Source organism: Malurus melanocephalus, unplaced genomic scaffold (assembly GCF_030028575.1).
Source record: "Malurus melanocephalus ecotype Western Australia unplaced genomic scaffold, MMel_1.1 scaffold_70, whole genome shotgun sequence".
Taxonomy (NCBI): Eukaryota; Metazoa; Chordata; class Aves; order Passeriformes; family Maluridae; genus Malurus; species Malurus melanocephalus.
In genome coordinates, this window is record NW_026623302.1 from 423,048 (window position 1) to 448,545 (window position 25,498).

Here is a 25,498-nt window from a genome sequence, read left to right on the forward strand (position 1 = left end):
GGTTTAGCTGGCAATTAATGGGTTTGTGTTAAATACTGCTACATATTGTGGACTTCAACATGCTAATTAAAAGAATCTTGCCAATTAAAGAGGATTTTCAGCTGAGAAAGAGAGATGATTCCAGGATGCCAATCAGCAGTGGTCTGAAAGAGTCAGAAAACAAATCCAAAAAAATGGTAAGAAAATGATCATGTAATCTTAAAGCACTCAAAGAAACCGCTGGTGTGGTCCAACATTCTTTATTACATACCAACAYTCTCTTTCTGCAGCTAAATATGCCTGCTGGACTACTTGCATTGGTGCTTTCCACAGCTTTGGAGAGAGAACAGAAACAGTGTGAGCAAGGCACAGACATGGGCAAACTCCTAGCTGCACGCAAAACACTGGTCCTTGGGCTGTTTTTGAGACTCAGGGCTGTCCTCACATCCAAGGAGCACATACATTTATGTTCAAATCAATAAAAAAATGTATGTTTCGAACATTATTTTGTTGTGACGTAAGGAGAGAGACACTGGACACAAGTGGCTTTCAGCCCAGAAGAGGCTCTCTGGTACCAAAATAGGATTGGGCCCTCAGCTAAAGAGAGTGGAGCTGCCAGCTGGACAAATCAACCCCAAGCTTCTCTGGAAAAACACAACACCTTTTTCTTGGATGAGTGTTTTTCCTTTGCCAAACTGCAAAGGAAACCTCAACCATTTTGCCTGCAGGGTTCTCAGAAACAAATACATACAATTGTTATTGTTTTTATAATGTGAAAAGTTTATGTTTTTTTTTCCAGGCTGCCCTAACTCAAAGYCAGCCAACTCAGTTTTGCTCAAGCTTTCAGACAATAATGCCATCTCAGAAAACATCTACAGATTGTGTTTTCAAATGACACTCAAAAACTTGTCTGTGCCTGTGCTGCAAAACAGCTGACTGCCCAGTTACACAACTGCTTGAGTAGTCCCAGGTTGTCCCACTGTATAGTCTCAACTTCAGCACTGAATTTWTAAGCTCAACAGCCTTCATGCTCTCTGGAAATCTCAGACGAGACAGGCAAGTACCTCAATCAGAAATTCAGCTCTTTGGTGCTTTAAATAGTCTTCATGAAGTGCTCACCTGCCTGYATGCACTGAAAACAGAGCCTAAAGCAACCACACTCCTAAAGGGGGTACCACATCTGGGTGGATCTCAAATCTACACCTAATCCTGCCCAAACCTGAAGGCGCTTGAATTTTTTACAGGTGTATTATTTTTAACCTCCAGGCACTCAGAGGGGCATTACTGAAATCCCCAGCTGGCCTGAAAATACAGAGGAGCTGGGAACATGAGGAGCAGTTTTACTTGGCCAGGACTTGCAGAAGATGYTGTTAAATAAAGAAACCTGAGTTTGTCGATTTAGGAGGCATTTTCAGGATGGATCCAACATGCACCAACAGAATGACAGTCATCTCAAAGTTCAGTTGCAGCAGCTGTTCTCATTTAAAACATATCCATTGGAGATGAAGGAGACATGCCTAAGCTTCCAGAGCTCCTTCAGCAGATTGTGAATGAGRCATGTGATTAAAAATCTCTCCCCAATGGAAAATGCATGGACAAAGCTGAGCTGACATTGCTCTGACCTTTTTTATTTCCATCTGACGTAAAAAGAATACTCCATAGTCAGCTCAAAAACATAAAAAACCGGAAACAAAACACTAAACCAAACCCATAAAAAAACCCCAACAAAACCCCCAAAACAACCAAAACCCACACAAAAGTGTTTAGAAATGCCCAGCAAGTCCTGAAATACAGAAATGTCAAGACTAAAGAAAAACAGAAGGTAAAGATCTCCTGGGAAAATATTTAAAATATTTAGGACATATAAAAAACTCCCTGTTTTTTTCACTTCAGTGAATCTCCCCCAGCAAGATCAGCTCCTACTTAGGGAACTGTGGTTACTTATTCAAAGGTAACCTTTCCCACTGAAAAAAACAAACAAACAAACAAACAAACAAACAAAACAACCCCAAAACAGAATAAAGTATTTCCAAATTTGGAAGATTGATTGAATTTAGGTTTTGTTTTCATGTTTTTCTTTCTCCCATTTAACAGAAAATTTATTCTCGTCTCTTCCAAAAGCAGACAGAGGCATTCAAGGATATTGTCTAATCCTTGTGTCCTACTGCTGGTGATTGTCTGCCTGTTTCACAAAGGATACCAGCCTTGGGATACCAGCCTAACCTGGGATGTTAAAAAATACACGGGCATCATGTGAACCAAGCCTGGACCTCAGAGCCCAGCTACCTTTCCTGGATCACTAAACAGCTTTTGAAACAAGCAATACCTACAAGTTGTCCATGGTTACTTTGGTTGTCATAAAATTTGTTCATTTTGACTTGAGTGAATAAAAAAGGTTCTCTAATTACCAGCAACATTTTCTTTATGTTCCTTATACCCGCTGCCTGTAATCTTCCACATGCTGAGAAAATGTTATCCTAAAATCTTCAGGAACTGGCAACCTTGCAACAGGGACACTCTGCCTGATACATGGTGAACAGGAAGAGGGAAATTATTGAGGGAAATAAAATTGTTTCCTTCATCTAACAMCTTTGATTGCTCACAAATATCAATATCTCAGTTACACTTTCCATTCCAGCTGTAGCAGTCAAAGACTGAGATTTCTAAGGTTCTGCATCTCCTTTACTCCTAAAAACATCCTGAAGCCCCCTGCTAGTGACAAACGCTTCACTCAAAATTCTTCCAAGTTCCTGAACTTTTAATTTCAAATATATGGCAACAAATTATTCAATTTATCAGAMTGGATAACATCTACACTTTCCACATAATTTCTTTGGCCACCCAGACCCCAAGCTTGGTGATTTGACAGGGGCACCAGATTTCCTTTGTCGTTGCATATTTTCTCTCTATGATTCTCTGAAATTAAAATTCCCTTTTCACAATGATCATTGTAAAGAAATTACATGCTTTGGTCCCAAGAACAAATTTTYAATGTCTGTGGAATAAACTTCAGCAAGTGACAGGTGTAAAGGCAAAGTATCTTTTCAATGGTAACAAGCACCCATTGCACTTACCTGCCTGAAAAAGTACTGTGTGGTTATAGCAAAGACATCAAAGCCACAGCTGGCCCTTTTAAGCTCATCTTGGATATTGATTAATCGCCGGGACTGCTCATCACACTTTTCCTTCAACCTCTGAATGAGCTGCTTTTCAGTGTCTCGACCTTCTCCTGGTTTGGGGGAGAATCCATTCTTTGGGGTGGTTGGCCTTTGCTTGGGATGTCCTACAAAGGAGAGAAGAGAAGATCATTCAGGTCACTTTGTAGGTATAGATGTGACTTTTAAGTGTTTCTATGGCCTTTGAGACTCATCCCTACAAAAGGAAAAAAGGTCTGTAGCACTCACAGCTTTCAGTCTTTCAAAAACAAAACTAAACCACCCCCCCCCCCAAAAAAAAAAAAAAAAAAAAAAAACCCCCCCCCCCCAAAAAAAAAAAAAAAAAAAAAAAAAGGCAAGAGCACAGTGAAATACGTTTCCTCAGAAGACAAAGCTCGAAGCTTCTTAACTAAGAAGCTCTCCTCATCTCACCTCAGGCTCTGAGCCTGGAAGTCTTCTACAAGTTGAGGAGAGTTGCCCCAAGAGTGTGTCACTGAGAACTGAGGTTTTTGGAGGAAGGAATCACCACACCTCTGCTAGACATCATACAAGAACAGAGGTCTGCATCTCGATGTGTGATGCTGGGGTCTCYTGGATGGCAGTGGGAGAAATGGGCACTTCCAGGTCAGGATTCTCATCTTATTGTGGATGTGGAAAACAGCTAGATGACATTAATACTCTGCACATGGTTCCTTTGTCCACCTGAACCCCAAGCTTGGTGACTTGACAGAGGTGCCAGTTTTCCTTTGCCTTTGCCAATTTAATTTTGCCTCTAGACAGGACAATGTGGGCCTGRAGCTGTCCCTCCCTGAATGCAAACAAAGCATGGATTGCTTGCTATTGGGATATCAYTGTTACTTTTTATCTGCAATGATGCAGTCTGCCTTGAGATTTCCCCTTGCTCTCAGCTTTAAAACATGCTTAAAATGGCAGCACTTAACAGATACATATCAAAGTGCCACCAGGTGCCACACAATGCTCAAGAGTCACATCACTGATTCTGCATGGCTGCTCCCTCAGCATCAATGATTCATCAGAATCACGGGATGRTTTACCTGCAGAAATAGGCCCAGATAGACTGGCTCCATTGACGTGCTCCAAGTTGCCTTTAAGCAAGCCTGATGCTGTACAAAGGTGTGAAAGCACCAGTGTAGCTTGTGTTTAGGGGATCAGCTCAAATACAGTGCCATATTCACATCAATGGCACAAGAATTAAAGTTTACTCATGACAAGCTGCTTCAGGACAGTGAGGCTTTTTTCCTAARTTCACATCCTGCTTGAGTCAACTATCCTTTGCTGTGGATATACAGAATGAGGATGAAGCAAGAAGGGGCAGTGTTCTGGTGGCATCAGGCTGCTCAAGCCACTGCTCGGAAAATCTGTTTTGTCTCTACCTTCTTTGCTTTCTGAGAACTCTCCTCTGTAAAAGAAAAATATGGCCAGCTGGGCATCACCATTGCACAGCTTACTGAATTTTTTTGCCTCCCCTAGTCTCTCCTCAGATGCTGCTCTTTAGCTCATTTCTGAACACTGGGCAGGAACCTCTGGTCTTTCACAGATTCTTCCATCAGCCTACCGCTTTTCGCCTAGAAGCTAAAGTCAGTAAGAAAGGGGGAGAAAATATCAACCAGACATCTTTGTCCAATGTGTTACTAGAGATCATGGACATGGGTCTGGAAGATTTCTGTATTAGTAGAAAAGGCTGTGTATGCAAGAATATGGAAAAAAAAATAGAGGAAAGTTTGTAGTTTTATAGTCTTATAATTGACAGCTCCTCTAAAACAATACAGGAATCATGTCTGCACTCTCCAGCAACCAATGTGATAGGGGACAGACTTCTGCCATGAGTACTACCTATCCCTTTCCTAAAAGGATCMTCCCACAGAGATGCCTCTGGTGGTATGAGTCTGAGCCAGTTTGTAAAGTAGAGCATTACAAATTTCAGAGGTAATTCTGTCACATGAGCTTTAGATCTTTTAGATCTTTGAGACTGTGATCTGGGTGTRCAATCAGATTCTTAGGGCAATTTTACTAGATCAGGCACTATGGCTTCCCCAGAGCAATACCCCAGGACATATTTCTACTTTTTCAGGTCCCCAGCTTGTGTGGAGCCATTGGGAGCAGATCTTCTATCTTGCCCAACTACATCCTGGCTCCAGGCTAAGATTACAGAGAGCCAGGTCCAGCAGAGATGCTCCCTCATGTCTCCAAGCATCCCATGGTGTAACTGCAAAAAAACACCCTTTGAAACTCTTTGCATCCATGACTTGCATTTGTGAAAAACAATACCATGTTTTGCAGCATCAAGACTGATGCCATGTTGTTGGCAGACCTAAATAATACAATACAAGGAGTTTCTGTCATTAAGAGATTTCAAGCAGCACAGCTATTGCCCCCTATCCATTTTTATGTCACTTAAAGCCTGTCAACCTTTTTGTGCAGTAATTGTATTTTCTTACATACTACCCAATTCATGTCAAGGGACTCATAACTGTGCAGTAAGTAATACCATAAAATAAGAAATTTATAGAAGCAGCAGCCATAAATATCTGTCTTTTTACTATAAAATCATCTTGGGTTGTTTAAGAAGCACAGTGATGTTACAACAGAAGGCTTAGGGAGAAGTGTAGGGGAAAACCCTTGGAATCAGTTCAGTTTTAATTAAAACAAAAACCCATCAGGTTGCTCAGTGTTATATCTTTCTAGCCTTTGTGTTCAGTGGRAGATTTGAAGCGCACATCTCTGTGTTGTCCTTGTCAGTATTATAAGCTGTCCTTGTAAATTAAATGGTGCTRTTCTCCTCAGGGATAAATCTGAATTTCGCGGTTCATTTGGGTCTGAAAGACAGCTTACTAAGCTTATTCTGCCATTGATGTCTCTCTTCTGTTGCTCTGCACAAAACAGGGTATATATTAATGATGTCGGCCCTGATCCTCAGTGTCCTTTTTGCTGATGGTGGGACCAGAGGGGCAGACCCAGAGCGTGCTGAGATCACTGAACCCCTTTGATCAGCTTCAAAACTCTCAAGTCTTTTTTATCTATGTGAGTGTTTGAACGATGGAGACATAACAAGTATATACTCATAATTAACACTGTCCAGGAGGATTTAGATGGGGATTGCAATTTATTTGCTTTTTAACTGTMCAATTTCCAACATTTTGGTAAGAAAAGTGAGTAAATTACTTTGAGACAATTGATGTGAAGCATTGTGTAAAGTGACAGATGTCTGAAACAGTTGGCACAGTTCTAAAATGGGGAGGAAGGAGAGAACTTGTATTTATGGACACCTGCTCCTACACACAGATCTCAGGAGTGGTGTTGCATTAAAAGACAAAATTGAGATCCCTGCAAGACTCTGCATCTCAAAACTCCCTTGCAAGCCTTCAGGAGGACTGATCCAAATTCTAAAGSTCAGGTTCAAGGCTAAAATAATTTGTGTATGGCAGTCAAAAACCAGCACTGATTAAAAGGAACTGATTGTGAGTAGGCCAGTAACAGAAGCAAATACTGCCTAGAAACAGCASTCAGAAATTTTAGAACCTGTTTCGTGGCTGGATGTAGCTGTGGTGAAGTTACCTGAGAGATACATTCTCTCCCTTCAGAAAGTGAAAATGATGCAGGGTTTGCAATTCTGGYGGAAAAAAGGCTGTTGCTGCCCGTTAGCACCAGCTACACTCTGTATCTTGTTCAAAGGCTGCTTTGACTGTTTTTGAAATTGTCAGGTAGGTGAAAAAATTGTCATTATTGCTTTGTTATTGCTGTAGTTCAAAGAATGCCAGAGGTTACTCCAAAAAAAAAAATGAAGATGGGGTTTATTTTCCTACTTGATCCTTACAGAGATATACAAATTCAGATTGCCTTAATTGCAGAGAACTGAGCTGAACAAATTCTGAATCATTCTGATGGATAGAGGTCAGTTATTCAACCTCTCACAAGAATGAAGAAACCTTTGAGGTTTCATGAATTGGATACGCCAAAAATTTAAACCTTGACAATTATTAASTCACCCACGGAAATGCAGACCTCCTTAAGACAATAAAAATACACTGTACAAATATTCCTATGTTCCATTTTGCTTTGTAATCCTGGTGGAGGCAAATCAGATACGTTGTAACATGCTGCTACAGCCACAATCRGTGCTGATGCTTAAATTGGACTCCCACCGCTATAAACACTGGTGAGCTTCTGGTCTGGCACACTCTGCAACAAATTYTTTGGATCTCTCTGTGATCTCACCAGGTGCAAAATAGCCTGTAAATTATATGACTCAGAGGACAGTGTTAAGTTCATATTTTTACTCTAATATCTTTGTAGGGAGAAGAATTCTGTATCCTGTGGGTGCCTGGGAAGATTAGATTTAACCTTCTGTTTTCTTGATTTAACCTTCTGTTTTCTTGATTTTGTTGGTTGAGAAGGAAAGGAATAGGGACTGAGTTTTGTAATAATGGGGAAACTCGGGGTGCAAGTTATAGGAGCTGGAGAGCTGTGCTACACGCTTTATATTTTGCTACCCAATGAAGCAACCTGGGGCTCTACCCACCACAGTTATAACTCAAGTATCCTATAGCTGTGGAGATGACATTTTAAATACTCAATCAGAGGCTGAAAAATGAGGCAACAAAAGATGAACTGCAAGCACAATAAAATCAGTGAGACCACGCACGCTCATTTCAGAAGCACTGAGATCAAGCAAAGGCCAGCCCCACAAAAACCTTTAGGCACCTTATGCATTTGTTAATGTGCAGTTGGTAGACATAAACAAGTTCTCTTCATTTTAGCAAATAAAAAAAGGTATTCTTCATAAATGTGTTTGTGCCCAACATTGAGTGATAAGCTGACAGTGTCCCAATAGCACTCTGAAGGTAATTTCTATAGATAATTCCTTTTCCAGTTTTGCACAGAAATAGCCAGGAAATTTAGTACCTCTGCATAAAAGTAAGAGTCGATTCTGAGCAATCACTATCACTCCAGGCAATTGTCTGAGGTGTCTTTTATTTCTCTGTATGTATCTGTTCTCTTTTTATGTAAGAAAATTGAAATGATAAAAAAGATGCTTCTGCACCCTTTAACATGTAATAGCAACAACTCTTTATTTTGAAGGAGAGATGATTGCAGGGTTAGAGCAAACAGAACAAAAGTCTATTTTGCTGATGCATGGGTATGGTAAAGCCTGCTGTAGCCAGGTTAATGAACCTTGGACGCAATCAATCCTCACTTAACAACAGTAGGTCTCAGATTTGAGTATGTTAACAAGAGGTGCAAAGTCAACAATTTTAAATCTTCCCTGAAACAGTACTCTTGGGTTGATAAATACCTGGTGAATGGAGTTTTGTGGCTGTTACTGCTGATTTCTTGGGAGATGAGACAGCTGGTCTGTTAGCATCCTGATCTTTTTGTACTTCTTTCTTCACACCTGGTTTAGGAAAAAAAAAAAAGATAGAAAGACATCTGGTTTACAATTCTGTTTGTAACTGTGCAGAGCTGTGTCACTAAGGTACACACCAAGATGGCAAAATGTAAATATTTCACCAATATACATCCTGGACTTTGCACAGGATGGTGCTACACAGAATTTTGGGGTTGGATGCCAACCTGCCACATTTGCAACCACAACTGTGCATACGTGGCTGAGCTGTCATGCACAGCACTAAAGAAGGACAAAAGAAGGCCTTACACACTATCCTGGTTTTCCAATCACCTGCACCATGACAAATGCCATTAAGGCACAAATAGCTACACTGGTAACCCATCCTGTCTGTTCTGAGTGCTGTGCTCTGTCCCTTTACCTTGTTGTGCAAACTCATTCTGAGCTGCAGGAGAAGGAATAGGACCATGCAAAGCTGACTGAAGTCACATGCAAGTCACAGTAAGGAATCTGGCTGTTCTGGGGACCAACTTTCCCAAGAGGTTCTCATGCAGACAAGAAAGAGGCTTGATCCAGAAGCAGGCAGGATGTGACAGAGCTGGGCTGGATGTGGCTGCCTACACACAGGAGTGGGTAGTGCCTATGCAGTGAGTCAGGCAGGGACACTGCTGGGCAAGCAGTGGGTTCAGTGCACCAACTTATGAGATGCTATGACAATGTGGGATGAAACAGGGCATGGAAATTTTCAGAGAGAGGCAACTTAGTTATGTTAGCCTGTTATTATTGGTCCCAGCACTGGAGCTCTCTAGTCAGGGCCTGGGGATGGTCTGCCAGCTGTCAAAGTTCTGCAGTCAGCGACTGCCTCTTGTACCAGGGACATACAACTTCATCTGAAAGCCAGAGTTGCCACCCAAGCTCAGTTCCTCCTGCCCACCCACAGCTCCCATCAAAGTATCTGTGGGGACCATGCTGAGTGCAGTAACACGAGGTGCTGCCCTGCTTGTTTGACTGCGGTATGACAGACACAGACACRGGATTTCAAGCAGAAAACATTCATCAAAGAAGTAAGGAGAAATAGCAATATGAAGTAAAACCCTGAGATAATATATTTTCCTGTTTGCATTTTTTTTTAACCATTAGTGTTTGTTGGTGGTTGCATTTTAGCTGAAGRACTGTGTCACAGCCCTGGACACACAGGAAAAACAGACATTTTGGGCAAATGACTTGTTAATAGAAGGAAAACCATGTTTGCCCTATTAACTTTTCCTTCTCTCATGAGTGTGTTCACAGACATCTTATAGGGAAATGTCCCACAGAGTCTGAAGTATCTGAAGCAGAAAAACAAAATGAGATTTTCTTGGTGGTGCCTAATGACAGTGGCAGTCCAAAAGTTAACATTACCTTCCATTTTACATATTGCAAACATGACCTAGCMATTTCAATAGCAGAGAAAAATAATTTTATATGGGGATCATAATCTTCAGGGACATTAAGTGGTTTGCTATTGTTCTGCTCCCACCAAAGSCACATCTAGTGACAGTTGCAGTATAGGTTTGTTTCTGACAAATCATTCACCCTTCCACTTCTGTCCACATCAGGATTTGCACGCAGAGAGTTGCAGATGTAGCATTTGTCACACACCAGGAGCTGAGCTGCAGAATTTCTAGCACTGTCTCTCAGCATTTGCTGGCAGAGTACTTCTGGAGAGAGCRCATGCACCTGCACAAGCCTTGTGCCTGACTGGTGGTGGGAGGGCAGCACAAGCTCCAAAGCCCTCTTTGGCTCTCTTCCACTGTTCATCGGCAAATCACATCAGTGCTTGTCAGGGGCTGGTAAAGACTGAACACTTCCTCCTACCTTTACTTTTATCCATCTCCCTTTTCTCTCTTGTTTATAAACACAACATGTTGGGGCTATGACTCTCATTTGTGATTAATAYTTTCCAGAGTGAAGTGACTGAAGACAGAAATTGCCTGTGCCTGCCACCTATTACACTGCTTTACCACAGAGTAGGACATAAAATAASTTTATGGTGCCTTTTTGTTACTAAAAACCAACCTGAGATGGCAGTTGTGAGACAAAACCAGGGCTTGTTTTATAAGATATAGTTTATACAGTTACAGATTCAGGCATTGCTTTTTCACAGTAATAAGGGTTTGGCTTTTCTGTGGCTTTTAAAATAAAAATATAATGCACAAATGGGCCATATGCTCAGCTCCTCCATATATTTTGCTATGCCAGAGGTCAGCTCCTCCATATATTTTGATATGCCAGAGGTCAAACACAGGCAATGGTACAGAATTCAGCAGCAAAGGGCGTGCGAATAATTAACCAACTTTTGGTTTTGAGACATTCTCAGTGAGGAGCACCTGRGGAATTCATTCAGCCCCTTAACTTTAAACACAAAATGAGAAACAATTGCCCAGTTAGACCTTGGTTGAAGTGAAACAGAGCAAAGAAGCCCCGAATTTTGCAGAGGGCAAGGCACGGTCTGTGGACAGCAGTGAGAGTTGCTCATGGGCACTGTCCAGCAGGGGCAGCTGTATGGGGCACATTGGCTCCAGAAGACGGGAAATCAGCAGAGAGAAGGTGCAAACAGATACCATGTCAAGGACAGSTAAGTAGGACTAATAACAAGGAGGAAAAGTGCCTTTGTTCTGTTTGCAAGGCTAGAAGAGCTCCCAAGGTCTGGTGGGGCTGCGGAGCAGCAAGCGGGCAAGAGAGGAGGGGCTGTGCMAGGGAAGAGCCAGAGCCCAGCACAGCCCAGCTGGGAAGCAGCCAGGGGCACAGACACACGGAGYTAACAATTATTCAACTTCTCCTTCCTAAGCAGAAGGGCCCTGCTGGCCTCTCTGTGGCCCTCCTTAAAGAAGAGGGATTTAAAAACCACACAGCAGGCAAAAGGAAGGATGGTCTGCGGGAGCAAGCTGTTGTCGTTTTTCTAAGCTCATCACCCACAGGGAAATTTTAGGGGAAGAGCCATCCCTGGCATCAGACCTCATATAAGAGCTTGTGCTGAATGCTTTTCTAAAAATGGGCCTTGCACTTGTCTTTTGAAACAACAGCTGTTAGCTGGTTAAAAGAGAAACGTTCAGAAAACATGTTGATTTCCTGCAGGGAAAARGAATTTTCAGATTACAAGTGTTTGGGCTCAGAATTTGTCATTTCACTGAAATAGAGAATTTCAGGTTTAAAAAAATCTGAGKGAGAGCATTGGTGTAGTAATTAGCATAATGTATAGTACCACATGGTATGGTGCAGCAGGAGGTTAGCAGTTTGATCTTTTCTTAGCTTGAAGTACTAGAACTAGCTCAAAGACTTAAATGCACATAAAAAGTCTGATTTTCCATGGTAACTCAGGAAAAAGACAAACATTTCAGTTGTTATTACAGACCCAAATGCATGTACAACCTCAAATAATTCCGTGTCTCATATATTTGAAATGTCAAAAGGTGTTAAGTATGCAATCATAAGAAAATAAAAAAATACACAAAATGAAATCACAAAAGGAAATCAAGCACCATAAACGTCTGTTTCTTGAACTTGTACACTGTTTTAATTTTCTTCAAAATTCACCTTCTAAAATGTCTATTAAATCTGATCTGGAACAAAATTTACTTCAAATCCTTAGTGTTACTGCCCACAGACTGGAAATATGGAATTCCAATTTGCTCTGTGATAAATGCCTCTACATTAGCTTTATTCCTGCAGGCTGCATAATCAGGGCTCTTAGCACCAAGCCTCCCAGCACAAAGCTCCTGGCATAGCAGGAACCACCATTAACTTCCAGGCTTCCTGGAACAGCTTCCAAGGCTCTGCCGACTGCTGCCACTGACAGAGCTCATGCAGTGACTCAAATTGTCTTTCTGGTGGCCAGCAGTCAAAGCCACAAGCTACTAATTTTTATGTCAATCTACATTCTGTTTAAGGTTAGAAATCTCCTAACGTTTCCCCTCTTTTAAAATCTATGCTTGTGTGAAGAAATGGATATTTYGGACTATGAGATAACAATGAGCATAAATACTTGTTTTCTTTTCTACCAGTGTGCTTACAACWTATGCTTTTGAAAAATGCATCTAAACACACAGTTCTGTAACGGTATTTACATTTCCTAATTAAAATACACAGCCTGCTCCAAATGAAGCAGAAGGAGAAAAWGCAAATTAATTAGAAACACAAGGCAAAACATCCCAGAAATCACTCAGAAAAATAGCACACAAGCAAAGCCAGTTCTCCATTCCCCCAGCAGTGCTGAATGCTGGCCTAGGAACCAGAGCAAAATGCACCTTATCCAAGACATCTTCTCAAGCACTGCAGAATCAGCACTATTTACCTGTACCTTTTTGAGTCTTCAAAAATCAGTTTGGTGGCTTCAATCTGCTTTTATACTTCAGATTGAAAGTGTGCTGACAARTTGTACATTGAGTATTTATTCCAAAACAAATCCTAACATGCTGTAGAGATCATTAACAATTCAATGGGACTGACTGCATTCACATGGATTCCAGCTATTCTCAGGAGTATTTTATAAGTTAACTGATGCAAGTCTGCAAGTTAAAAAAAAAAAAAAAAAAAAAAAAAAAAAAAAAGCAACCAAGCAAATGTCTTCAGTCACTCACAGACAGAGAGTCCCTTTGAACTTTCTTCTGCTTTCCCCCCTGATACCCATGACTAGTCATGTCCTTGGTGAGTAATGACACATCTCTGCATGCATTGTTTGAGWCAAAATGAGCAAAGCTGGAAATATGATGGATTTTGTAGAATGAGGACAGTCTAATTCTCTCTAGAGACACTCAGCTTYCTGTGATCTAGAAGACACTGAAAGACTGAATAAATAAGTAGATGTGGAAGAAGGACTATGTATTTGTTGAAGTAGAAACTGCTAATGCTTGTGATTTTCCTTTGTGTTTGTTTCAAATTTAAAGCAAATCTGATAAGAAAAAAAGGACAATTACTATTTCATTGTCTCATCTGAAAATCATAGTGTTGTACCTGTATTAAAAAAAAGTCTCTTTAGCTGGTATTAAAAAAAAAGGAAAAAATAAACCTGATAAGATCAATAATTCTTTGGACTGAATAGAAATCTCAGRGTCATTCAGAACAACCAAAGTTAGTTGAAGAGTTAAGACAACTACTCCTGCTATTTCTGCCATTTTGTGTGGAACCCATGGCATTTTACTGTCTCTTCCTCACCAGCTGTATTATGGCATGTTCCCAGAGTGGCTCCCAGAACAGAGGCTGGAAAAAGTTGCAGTTGAGCACCCCACTTTCACCTGCAAGGTAGAGCTGCCTATCCCTGTGTTCAGTACAGGAGCAATATGAATGTAACCTGCTGCACACTTGCTGTTCAGTTTTGAAGGGAAAGTGTTTGCAAGGGGTAACAAAGCAGCAGCAGACTCTTCTCCCTTCATCCCTGTAAGGGCACTGATACTCACTTTCCMCCCTCAGCTGACCTCAGCTCATCCCTCTCCCTCCTGCTGACGTTGTGCTAGCTGGATTTTGCAGAATCTGATTAAAAGGAGCACATTTAACACTGTAAGATTGCTGGTGARAGCTGGCCAGATAACACTGGCCTCCTATTTTCCATCTTGACTGATTGCATTTCACAGCCTTTCCTGTTACATTTGATTTATTGGTACTTGTAAAAGCACAGAATTGACTGGGTGAGTTTTTTGAACAATGCTTTTGATTGTCTTTAATTTAGTGGGCCAAGCAGAAACAAGCTGCTCAAATTAATTCTTTATTGCCACTGTTATTGCACTCAAATTAGGATATTTGTGATGGGTTATAACAGTCACTTGACTGCGAGACAAACATTAAATAATAACCAAGTTGAGAAGAATCCCATAACATACACACCCCAAACCCTATAACAAGGCACAAAAAAAAAGTAAAATTCCTCATCTCTCTCATTTCATAGACAGCTGGGTGGCAGGTCCAGCCTGTTGGAGAGAACTGAGTGTTTGAAAATTCTGCAGATATTACCACATTTTAAGGGAAATTTAAAACAGCARATTTGTATATGTATGCTTCAAATATAAATTTTTATCAACATCCATGGGAAGAGGAAGAWTATATGACTTTTATTTTAGTTGTAAAGTTCCTGATGTAGAGCTGCTTTCACCTATCGTTACACAAAATAAGATGCAATAKAGAAGTGGTAAGTTTTATTTAGGTTATCACTGTACTTCCCAAAATAGTGAATACATTTAAGTGAAATTAAAAGACCTCTCTTTTTCTAGTCAAGAAGGTGCTTTTTTTYCCCTTTTCTATAGATCAGCTGTCATGTAAATATAAAAAGGGCTGTGCAATACACTGAAACCCAATTAAGTGCACTTTTTTCATAGATCAGTCAAAAGGCCACCCGTTCATGCCTGCAAAAATATTTGCATGACAACAGTTTTCCACTGCTGTTGTCCCATGCCAGAATTCTTTTTTGATCATCTGAAGCACAGCATCACCTGCTGCACAGCAGCAGCTAAAGGAGTCCCTTTTCACTAATCAAATAATTTTTTATTCCCTGTAATCCAWTTTATTTCACAAGCACTTTTAGTGRAATATCAGGAGTATAATCTCTCTTGAGCAATTGTCTATTTTTTTTAATGAACATTTACAGTTCAGCTGGTCTTCTCAAGTAACATCTAATGCATGAAAGCTTTCATGTGATTTTTGATGGTTATTTTTGATTCACTAATGTAGGTAGATATTTTCATTTGTGAATTAATTTATTATTCCTACTAGAACAAAATGATGTATGTCTCTGAAATACAAATGTAATTTTWAAATTACCTGATATTGAAGTCTTTCAGAAATATTATTTATATTTAAATTACTGCCATCCTCTTTGTGAAATAYTTTCCTTTTTCCTTTTGTAAAATACGCTGTATGCAATTCACATAGTGCCTGTGCTCCTCAGCTGTAACTGTGGAGGGCTCTAGGCGCTTTAGTTTAGTAACTGCAATGTCTTGCACAGGAGGTTGGTCAGATGCTAAACATATATATGCATATATATATAATATAAATTATATATATATAGATAAAATTATATATATAATCTAATATATTAATATTAATACATATGCATTTGCATTAATATAGGCAACATTAAGCCTAGAGAAATTACTGTACAAAGGATACCTAAATTAAAAAATTTACATTCTGTAGGTGTCTCTATCACTTTAGGATCTACACCCAGGGTTCATACACTATTGCAAGACAGGTGAGGTTAGAATTGCTAAGAAAACCTTGTCTTCATCATTTTTTTGATTTATTTAAACCTTTGCTCCTATCAGATATTAGCATTGTGAGGAACCATGATGCTGTTTTAATTAAAAAAAAGAAAAAGATTGCAAATTGGCCACAAATACACGCTGCTAACTTGGCTCATAAAAAATTAAACTAGAACACTGGACTAACATAGTTTCTTTTGTTTATGTCTGTTGTGTATAATGACAACTTCCTAAACTTATCAGCTGCCCCTGTTTGGGAACTGTGTCTGACTGCGTAACGCAGAGGGGTAGCCCTGGTTCCATGTTTAGTTTCCTTCCAGAATAAAACGAGTTTATGATGTGGTAATTGCTGAGTTATCCCTTTGCCCTTATTTTGACCCACGAGCCTTTTATTGTATTTATCTCCCTCTGTCTGGTTGGTTTGGTGAGTCTTTGGAGTCTAGCCAACATCAAACCAGTACTAGCAGGTTAATCTACCTTGAAACCAGGTGACAAGTAATTCATAAAATCTTTGTATCATATTTGGCACTGACTTTTCCTTCCCAGCTCCATTTGCAATGTGTTATTAAACCTAGTGGTACTTATACAGAGATGAAACACTGTTGAATAAGAGTCAGACTGGATAAGCCTGGTGATGTACACAAAATTATTTATTTTGGAGTCTAAACTCTTAGRTTATATCTGAACTTGATGGAACTGGTCATTTGAGACATAACTGGCTTGAGCAGGAGAGATTAGCATGGAAACTATTTGGAAACATGACTAGGGGGTTTTTCTGCTTTATTTTCTTGCCTCCTTCTGCCTCTCTGAGTGAAAAAAATGAAGATTGTTTAAACCTAGAGGCCAATATTCTCATCACTGCAAACATACCTARCAATGAATTATCTGCTCAATGGAATGCTTTGGTCTCTAAAGCAGCACAATGTTTTCAAAAAGCTGCTTGGTGAGAACCAACAATAYATGCAATAAATCTCTGGCATGTGTAGTTAGGGACAGTAAATGCCTTCAAYTCCAGGCACAGCTCACAAAATGAGATTACAGCTGTGTTGTTAACTGTGTTTGAAACAGTAAATGGAATCCAAATCAGCACGCTGGCAATGGGCTCAAGGATGKCATGAAAATTAATTAATCAAGCAATAAAATGGCATCACAACMAGGTTTCTGCATTCCTTGCCTTAAGCAGGTGGTGTTTGAAGAGTGCAGCACTTACCAGCCGGTGCGGTGGCAGGTTTTGGTGCCGGCAGAAGGCTCCTGCGTGGAGTCGCTGTGCTGCTCGACACCTGAGTCGTGCTCTTGCTGCTCCCCTTGGGAACATCTTTAGAGGGTGCAGATGCCCTAGGGGTGGTCTGCTCTTCATTTCCAAGGCTGGAACCTGCATGAGACCGGAATTGCACTAATTATAAGTCCATTAAAAATGTATGTGAGCTGTGGCACGCAGACTGAACTTCTATCAGCAATTATAACCTACAACGGCATGTTCTCACTGCAAGTGGGGCTCAGTTGCACAGACTTKCTCCAGCATAAAACTTTAGRTAGAAATAATGAGTCCCCAACAACKTAGGTAAATRCTTAGTCTTGGCAGCTGTTAAGAGTCTGATTCCAGCAGGAACTTAAGATCTCCTCTTGGTCTAGCTCCATGAAGGCAAGTGGCTACAATGCTCATCAAGAAACCAAGGAAATCCTAAATACCTGRATGGATGAGTTTATAGTTTTGTAGCTGCTACAGGAGCCACACAACACACTCACCCTACCACTTGGAAGCTGCCAGTGTTTAAAATAAAGGGGAATAGCAAGGCTCAGTGCTGCAAAGTTCCAAATTCTCCTGCTCAGGCAGGATTTCCCACAAAGACTCTCTCAGATCACACTCAGACAGTTGAATAATAGGATAAAAAATAAAAAAAAAAATTCTGCCTTAACTCACATCCATTTCAATCATATTCTCATAACAAATATTAGGTTGCCAAGTTTTCCACCTTATGTTGACCTCTTTCAAAACTTTTAATGGGTTTGGTGTCCTCCTGAGTTCGCCATCTAGGGAATAATGATATCCTAGAATCTTTGTAGACATAAGGAAAACAATATTTTCTTAACATTTGGGAAAGGCAAAGCTRGAGTCTCTTTTTTACCTATCTGTCTACAAGGCCTAGGAGGAGCAAAAGATTATGGCAGATATGGATTTGAACATTTGCAATGGATTAACATTTTATTTGAAAAAACAAGTGGAGATAGAGGCAAGAAATGCAATGTATTTCAGAAAAGGCCTATATTTTTTATTTCAATTGTTTTACAAAGATATAATATTGATTAGGTACAATATAATATTGGTTAGGTACTGCCTGCAGAAAAATAATTGGCATGTCCAAATCTCCAGTATTTTTAAGATATAAAGTGTGCAAGCAAAGGAGAGATTTAATTTTTGCCTTTCTTATTGAAAATCTACTGGGAAAAAGAATCAGGTTGGAAAAGAAAATCCTCTTTTCTGATAAAGGACCGATACACCTTTTGGCTCTGAAAAAACAGCTTTTATTTTTATTGTGTCTTTGAGGGTGTTTGCATGTAAGTCCTAATTTAAAGTGTGTGTATGCAGTATAAATGGACTTCTACAAACATATCTGGCCTTTCTCAACCCACATTAAAAATTCAAACAAAACAGTGTAGTGTACTCTATGCAAGAACAGAAAGACCCAAAACATTTGTCACCTTTACACAGCTGTGCACAAAAAAATCCCTCAGCACATCAGGTTAGTGCTGAATATCCAAACTACAYGGATTTTTCACCTGGGTAACAAACATTTAACTTCATGTGCTAAATTATCTGCTGACAAAACAGCTAAATTATCTGCTTCTGTAAAGTCACATCAGCAGAAAATCTGGACCAGACAAGCCCCATCTCCTCTGCAGCTGTGCATGAGGATATTTGTTCTGCCAGGTTCCAGGGGGATGCTGCAGCGTGTATGTCCACCTCAGGCTGTCTGCATCACACTTCTGAAGTTATTCCTGAAGTGGTCTCATACACCACTTGTATAAAACTTTTTTCTTTCTCAGCTATTTTTTTTTAAAGTTTCAATTGCAAAAGCACTAACCTTGAAGAGTAAATTATTCTTATTATTTGCAAAGAAATGTTGTTCAAGTGCTCTTTAATGGAAACCTTTTATTCTCAGTTGCAAAATGTATYATGTGGAGAACATTTCAACTCACAAATCTGACCAAATGGAAGCAATTCCTGCATTGAAGTACAATGGTCCCAAAGGKAGTAACATAATCTCTTATTAAAAAAAAAAAATTTAAGTTTTTTTAGGTATTGAAGATGAAGTGCTGCCAACTACAAACACTTTCTGTCTCAAACACACCACAGGAGATCTCTTAATTTCTTAAATGAGTGGGTGAGAAAGAAGACAAACATGGYCTTGCAGAATCCCCGGATCAGAAATGCCAGGGCCTGGAGAGAGCTGGTCACACATCTTGTGCTGTGCCTGGACAACCCCCTCCAATGGAAAAAGGCAAAGAAAAAAAGAAAAATGGATTTTGATCTTTTATGAAGAAATGGACTGAGGGAGATGAGCTGCATCRCTCTCCTGAGTGTCTTGAGGCASAGGGGCAGCCTGCAYTGGGGGGATGGGGCTGTGCTGTACSRGGTACAGATGCTTCCTGAAATGGRCACACSGCAGRGCACAGCCTGGCCTGGGAGCCAACAGGGAGGCACCACCCTCAGCTGGAAGAAGGTGCTTAAGAAAGGACAAAACACTGCGCTACAGTGTGGAGTGAGGGAAAAAGTATAGGRGCTGAGAGGGAGCAGGTGCTCCCTACAGAGCCTGGAGAAGACCATGAGACAGCAGGTCCTGCAGCTCACGGAGAGGACTGTGGTGGAGCAGATATTCACACTGCAGCCCACAGAGAACCCAACACTGGCACAGGGGGACATGGCTCAGAGGAAGCAGCATCCACAGAGAGACCTCACAGGAGGAGGGCCCTGGAACAAGCCATGGTCTATGGACATGAAAACGGTGCTGGTGCAGGTTTATCCTGAGGGATAGCAGCCCTGGGTAAAGACCCGTGCAGGAGCAGGGAGAAGTGTGAGATGGAAGAAATGSCAGAGAGGAACTGGGATGAACTGACTGCAACCCCCATTCTCYTCCAATTGCGCTGCTCAATGTGGATATAGGATGGAGGAGGTAGAGGAGTTGGGAAGGGAGAAGTGGAGACAGGAAAAAAAGGGGGACAGAAAGCTATTTTAGGGTTTTTTTGGTCTTTGTTTCCCACCAGTCAGCTCTATTTTAATTGTTAATATATGAAATAATTTTTTTCAAGTCAAATTTGTTTTGCCTGYGACAGCAGTTGGCACGTGATCTCAATGTCTTTATCTCTATCCGTGATCTTATTTTCTTTCCTGTCCTGTAGAGGTGAGGTAGCAAGAGAGAAGCAGGGTGGGTGTCTGGCAGCCAGCCAAGGTCAATTCACCATAAAGGCAATATCGAGACACTCAGGATTTGCTGAGATAAGGTCAATGTTTAACACAGGAGACATTATTTCCTGCTTTGCTCTTCACTCATCGACAGAGATCGGGAAAAGGCAGTGGGATACAACAACACATGCGTGCATATTATGCCCCAAGAAGCAAATGTTTGCCGCTTCTGTGGGTATCACTAGGGCAGCMTCTAGTCCCCCAGGAGCAGAGGTAGCTCAGTTTCACCTTGCTATGCATAGTGCTGGATTCCAGATTTCAGACAGTATTCGAAGCAGAAGTAAAATTAAAGACCTAGGAGAATGCATATTCCTCATCATCTAGGAAGAGAATAGAAGTTTTCACTTACTTCAAGGAATCAACTTATAGGAAAATCAGGAAGATTATTCATCAGATGGGACCTGTTAGTTCATCATGAAATGATGCCTCCCACTATTATCTGCAGCAGGTGAATCAGTAGCATCTGCCCTTCCATGATATCACCTCTTATTTTTCAGTAAAAGCCCGTACAGAAACACCAGATGTGCAGTGGATGAACAGTTTCCAGGTGACAACATCCTTTGTTGTATTGTACCTCCTCCCTCCTGCTCCTCTACTTTGGCACTCTGTCTAAACCAGGGGAGACTCCTCTTGCCTTTGAAGAACCTGGCGAGTCGTTTGGGGGCTGCTACATTAAAGGCCCTTTATTTTTGCAGATTCTGTGCTCTGTGAGGAGCAGCACTGCTGACTTTGCAGCAGAGTGTTTAACAGACTATTAATGATCTGCTGGGGCTAAAAGGCCTTCAGCCTCCCTTTTATCATCTCCTCACTATGAGCCACAAGGAATCCTACTTTGAAGACTTGCAGTTACTTTGGAGAGTCCCAGCTGCAGCCACTTTTCCCCTACACTTGTTTGCCAGTAGACATGCAGAAGTCAGGGTCAGGAACATATTGTAGGCTGCACGTTCAAAGAAAACTGTGACAAAACTTCCATTGGCTTCTACATGTCTTTGAACCTCTCTCCCTCCATATCTGTCAATGTTCTTTTCACAACCTGGCACTGCTTGCAGCAGCTCACTTGTATATGCCATTAGGGGTTTGTACCTCTTGTACAAAGAGCGTTCCTTTTCTAAAGTTATTTACAAATATTTATTAGAAAAGGATGGAAGTATCATCTGATATTGTATATAACTGTAAGACCAGCAGGAATGTGAGTGGGGAGAATCCTGCATTTGATGAGAAGTTAATTAGGCCATGTTGTATGGTATGCCTTGATCTGAGAGGAGACAACGACAGGAAGGGCTGTGCTCTGGAGCCCCACAGCTACAGATTTCCCTGTCTGCAATCAAGGGCAATAAAATCTCCTTTTGTTGGAGAGCTTGCATCCTCTCTACAAAAGCAGYTTGTTTGACAATGCCTACAGGTCTCTGTCTTGCTGACAAACACACTCCGAGGAGTGTGACAGCATCGGTGCAGCTGCTTCTGCGGCTCCTCATCCCGTGGGCTGCTCTGGGAACCCTATGGACACGGAGTGAGTGTCCAGCTCTTCACAGCAGGGCAAGCATTCCCTGTGCTGGCAGGAGGCTTGGAGCTGATAGCTCCTGCCACAGCTGTTACCGCGCTCAAGACGCTGGGAATGTGGTGGCATCGTGCATGCTCCCTGAAGGACGAACCTTCACCCAGGGTTGTAGGAAGGCCTTTCCAGCATAAAGATCCCTGCACACTACTTGATACCAAGTTAATGACAATGAAGTTACATCTAGCTTTTGCATCAGTGATCCCACTTAGCAATTCTAAATCACTTCCCAGTCATAGAACTCAGGAAGCTTTAAAAAAGGAGTTGAGCCACTTTCCAAATTCGCATAGCAAGAAAACAGCAGAGACAGAGAACAGGAAAACCTGGAGGTGAATGAGGTTGGAATGACTTTTTCTCACCAGCAAAACACTGGGATGTGTTATTCCTCTGGGTTTTACTAGGCTGCRCTTTTGTGCCCCAGTTTTCAAGCACAAGTACAAGCACAAGGTGAAATTTAAAAATCAGTGCCATGGGGAACGATCTGATAAAGAAAATACCTAAACYACTGGAAATAATCAGGTGATGTTTAAAACCAAAATCTGCAAGACACACTTTTCACTAACTTGGARTATTTGTCCATCCTTAAAATAATGTCCATTCTTTATTCCTGATGGTTACTTGTGAAGTGGCAAGTAAATTTCACAGAATGATCACCAGATATGAAACCTGTCAGCTGAGATTTTTATTTCACTGCTTTAAGGATCACTGTTTTGAAGCCCAGCATGATCGGTTTCAATGTGAGGCTTCACAGTGTGATTTTCAAGTGACACAATTGAACATGCAGCTCTGTGGCTCAAGCTAGRACAAAGCTATTGGCCAAGGGGTACAATGTGATCATTAGCCCTGAGGGCTWACCATGCTATTACAATGTTATGATAGCAGATAAGATTATTAGCCAGCTAACTGGGTTTTTTTGTCTTTGCAGACAGAAGTGCCTGCTATTTCCTAGCATGCAAATATGGAAGAGATCAGGAACCAGCTCATGACAGGTTTCTCTTCCACCCAGAACAAGAAGATGCTTAAGAATTGATGTCCACACAATGCTTAAGCCTAACTTACTTAGCTCAGAGWGTTTTTACCCATTGCATTTTTTTTTGCCTGAAACAAAGATGTTTAAGCAATAATTCCCTGTAAAATATTTACTTTAGAGGAGGTTTTTGCCTGATCATTTGTCTTTACAAAAGCTATTTTTTTCAGAACTCTTTACATTAAAAAAATGAAGCCTGAATTTTGGATTCAGATTAATGATTCAGGTTAATAATTTCCACCAAAATAAGGAGACAAATCTGCAGTGCCTGTCAGGACAGGAGTACACTCTCAGGGCTTTAGATAGCTTTGGGTCTCTGCACYGCCAATGATTAACTCTGAGGCAGCYCCCTCATTGCCAGGGAGGGAGTTTGGTGCCATCATTGATGATTAATGACAGCTGCAATCAGCCATGGCTTTTGTACACTTACTCATCTATGAGAGATTGCTGCATGTCCATCCTTCTCCCYGTGCCCTCCAGTCCTAAAGCCAAGCCCCTTTCCCCTACGACACCTGCTGTCAGATGGGTTTGGGCCCTGGATCTGGCTATGTAGRAAGTGGTTGGGCACCTGAAGGGTGGGCACCCTGCAAAGCTGACCAGCACCAGAAGAGCTGCAAAAGCTGCTCTGTGCAAATGCACTGGCRGATTCCTCCTTCACCTCTGGGTGCCCGTGACTGCTTCTGCGGTCAGAGGCTGTATCCTGCACTTGCAGCTGATCCAGGCAAGCAGAAGACAGAGGTGTTGCTTCTGGCAGGGTAAGGGAAAYATCACCTCCTTAGGCTGTGCTTTTCTATCTCAGGTGGCAGGGCAGCCCTAGCAACCCTACTTCCAGCAGGATATCCTTGCAGACATGGCCTTTATTTGAGGCTTGTTCCATCACACTGCATTTATGTTCCTAAATAAAAGCTAGTGGGATCTCCTGAGATCAGGAGACTGGACTTAGCCTGGAATCTTTCCAGAGATACCTGGACTGCACAGACATTTTAAAATGGGCATCAGACACCAATGTGTATCTACCTTCTGAGAGGGCAACCTCCTGACAGTACTTGGAGCTGAATCATCAAAGGTCATTCATGATCAAATCTTCCCTTCAAACTTTCCTCATTCAGTGTRTGAATGATCACAACAAGAAACATCCCAAGTTATGAATCCTCCACTGAAGTGTCTCTTGTGGTTCTCTGAGGAGAAGAATTACATTCTGGGGAAATGTTTGCTTCTCTAAGTGAGAAGAGARAAACACACCTCCTGTAAGCTTCTGCCAATCATATGGATTAAGATTTCTAACAGATCAGATGAAAGTAACCTAATCTCACTCTGTAATTACTGCAGTCTATCAATTAGTTGTAGCAGGGGCTGGTTTTTAAAGGCTGATGCAAGCACGTACTCATAGTGTTTTGGAAGCTCTTTTTGCTAACACAATAACATATTACTTATCAGTTAAACGTTTAAATTCCTCTAAGCAGTTTTATTTTGGGAGAGTAAATAAGTAGCTATATTCAAACATCAGTTTTTTTGGATCAGTAAATTCAGTAAATTTACTGAAATTAATTATTATTGAAGACTGAATTTGTAAGAAAAACTGTATTTGATCCCAATGAAGATAACTGAAGTGTTGYCTTCAGTGCAAAAAAATTTTGACCGAGGCTGAATATTTTAGGCAAAAGGCTACTCTCTATACTAAGTAAAAAGCATGGGAAGTAAAACAGGAGCACAGATTTACTTCAGGGATTGTCAGGCACAGTCATGCACTGTCTTACAGAAGAGATGGACCAATACAGGTCCAAGGGCCACTTCTCCCCCTCATTGCCCAGCAGGGTAGTCCTACACAACCACAATTCCCAGGCACTGTGGAGCTCTCAAAGTAGCACCCAGCACTGATGACATTTTTGCCCTAGACACAAATACATGATCGCAGAACAACCCCTGMGATCACCAGAGGTTGGCCAAAAGTTTAAAAAAAAACAGAAAGAAGATACAGATAACATCCATTTTCTACTACCACTAAACATTAATGGCATSTATCAGCCTACTCAGGGGGAATTTTCCTTCATAGGAAAATTTTGATGTTCCTGGGTTGTYCTTCGGTCTCAGCATCCACACTTACAGAAGCACCAGTTTTGTAGCATGACTTGTGCTCATGACCATCTGCTTCCATGGCACTGAGCCTGCTTCTGAACTGGCATACCCATCCAAACGGGGACAGGCACCCATGAAAGACAGGATTAGAAGTGACATCTGCTCTGCAAGAGGTTCCTCCTGAAGGCAAGAAGTGCCAAATTAGAGCCACATGCCTGATTATAAGGAATGACAACCGTTGGCCCTCATAGSATTTCATCATCAATAAATGCCTCTTTCCTGGAATTGCTGCTTTTAATTTGCTTGACCACCAGCTTGGAGTATTTTGACACCTAAAGGTATATATAATCCTTGGGAAAAGTGTCAATGATATTCCAATGGTGACAACGAATTTCCATTAGCTTCAGCAAATCCATGCTGGCTGCCACAGCTCAGCAGACTAGGAGGGGTTAAGCAATGCCCTCACAAGTATCAGTGCTTGAGGTCTGGTAGCATTCAGTCCTTCGCCTTGCCTGCCAAACCCACAACAACACGTGTGCTATGGTTTACATGGAATTACACTAGATCAAAGCACTGGTAGATAGGTCTGACTCCTTATGTGGCATAATGATGACTTAAGAGCAGCTGACATAGGCTGAGKAGGGGAGATG

The 25,498-nt window shown here is 41.2% G+C and overlaps 1 protein-coding gene across 2 annotated transcripts in view; it reads right to left on the reverse strand.

The window, feature by feature from the left end:
* The window catches only part of MTUS2 (microtubule associated scaffold protein 2), a 265,702-nt gene that overhangs the window by 46,736 nt on the left and 193,468 nt on the right, over positions 1–25,498 (reverse strand). For both annotated transcript variants that reach the window (XM_057366671.1, XM_057366672.1), the window contains 3 exons: positions 16,939–17,100; positions 8,449–8,547; positions 3,054–3,262 (listed from right to left, as the gene is read on the reverse strand). In XM_057366671.1, the coding sequence (XP_057222654.1) occupies positions 3,054–3,262; positions 8,449–8,547; positions 16,939–17,100 (470 nt within the window). The remainder of the gene's footprint in view (positions 1–3,053; positions 3,263–8,448; positions 8,548–16,938; positions 17,101–25,498) is intronic.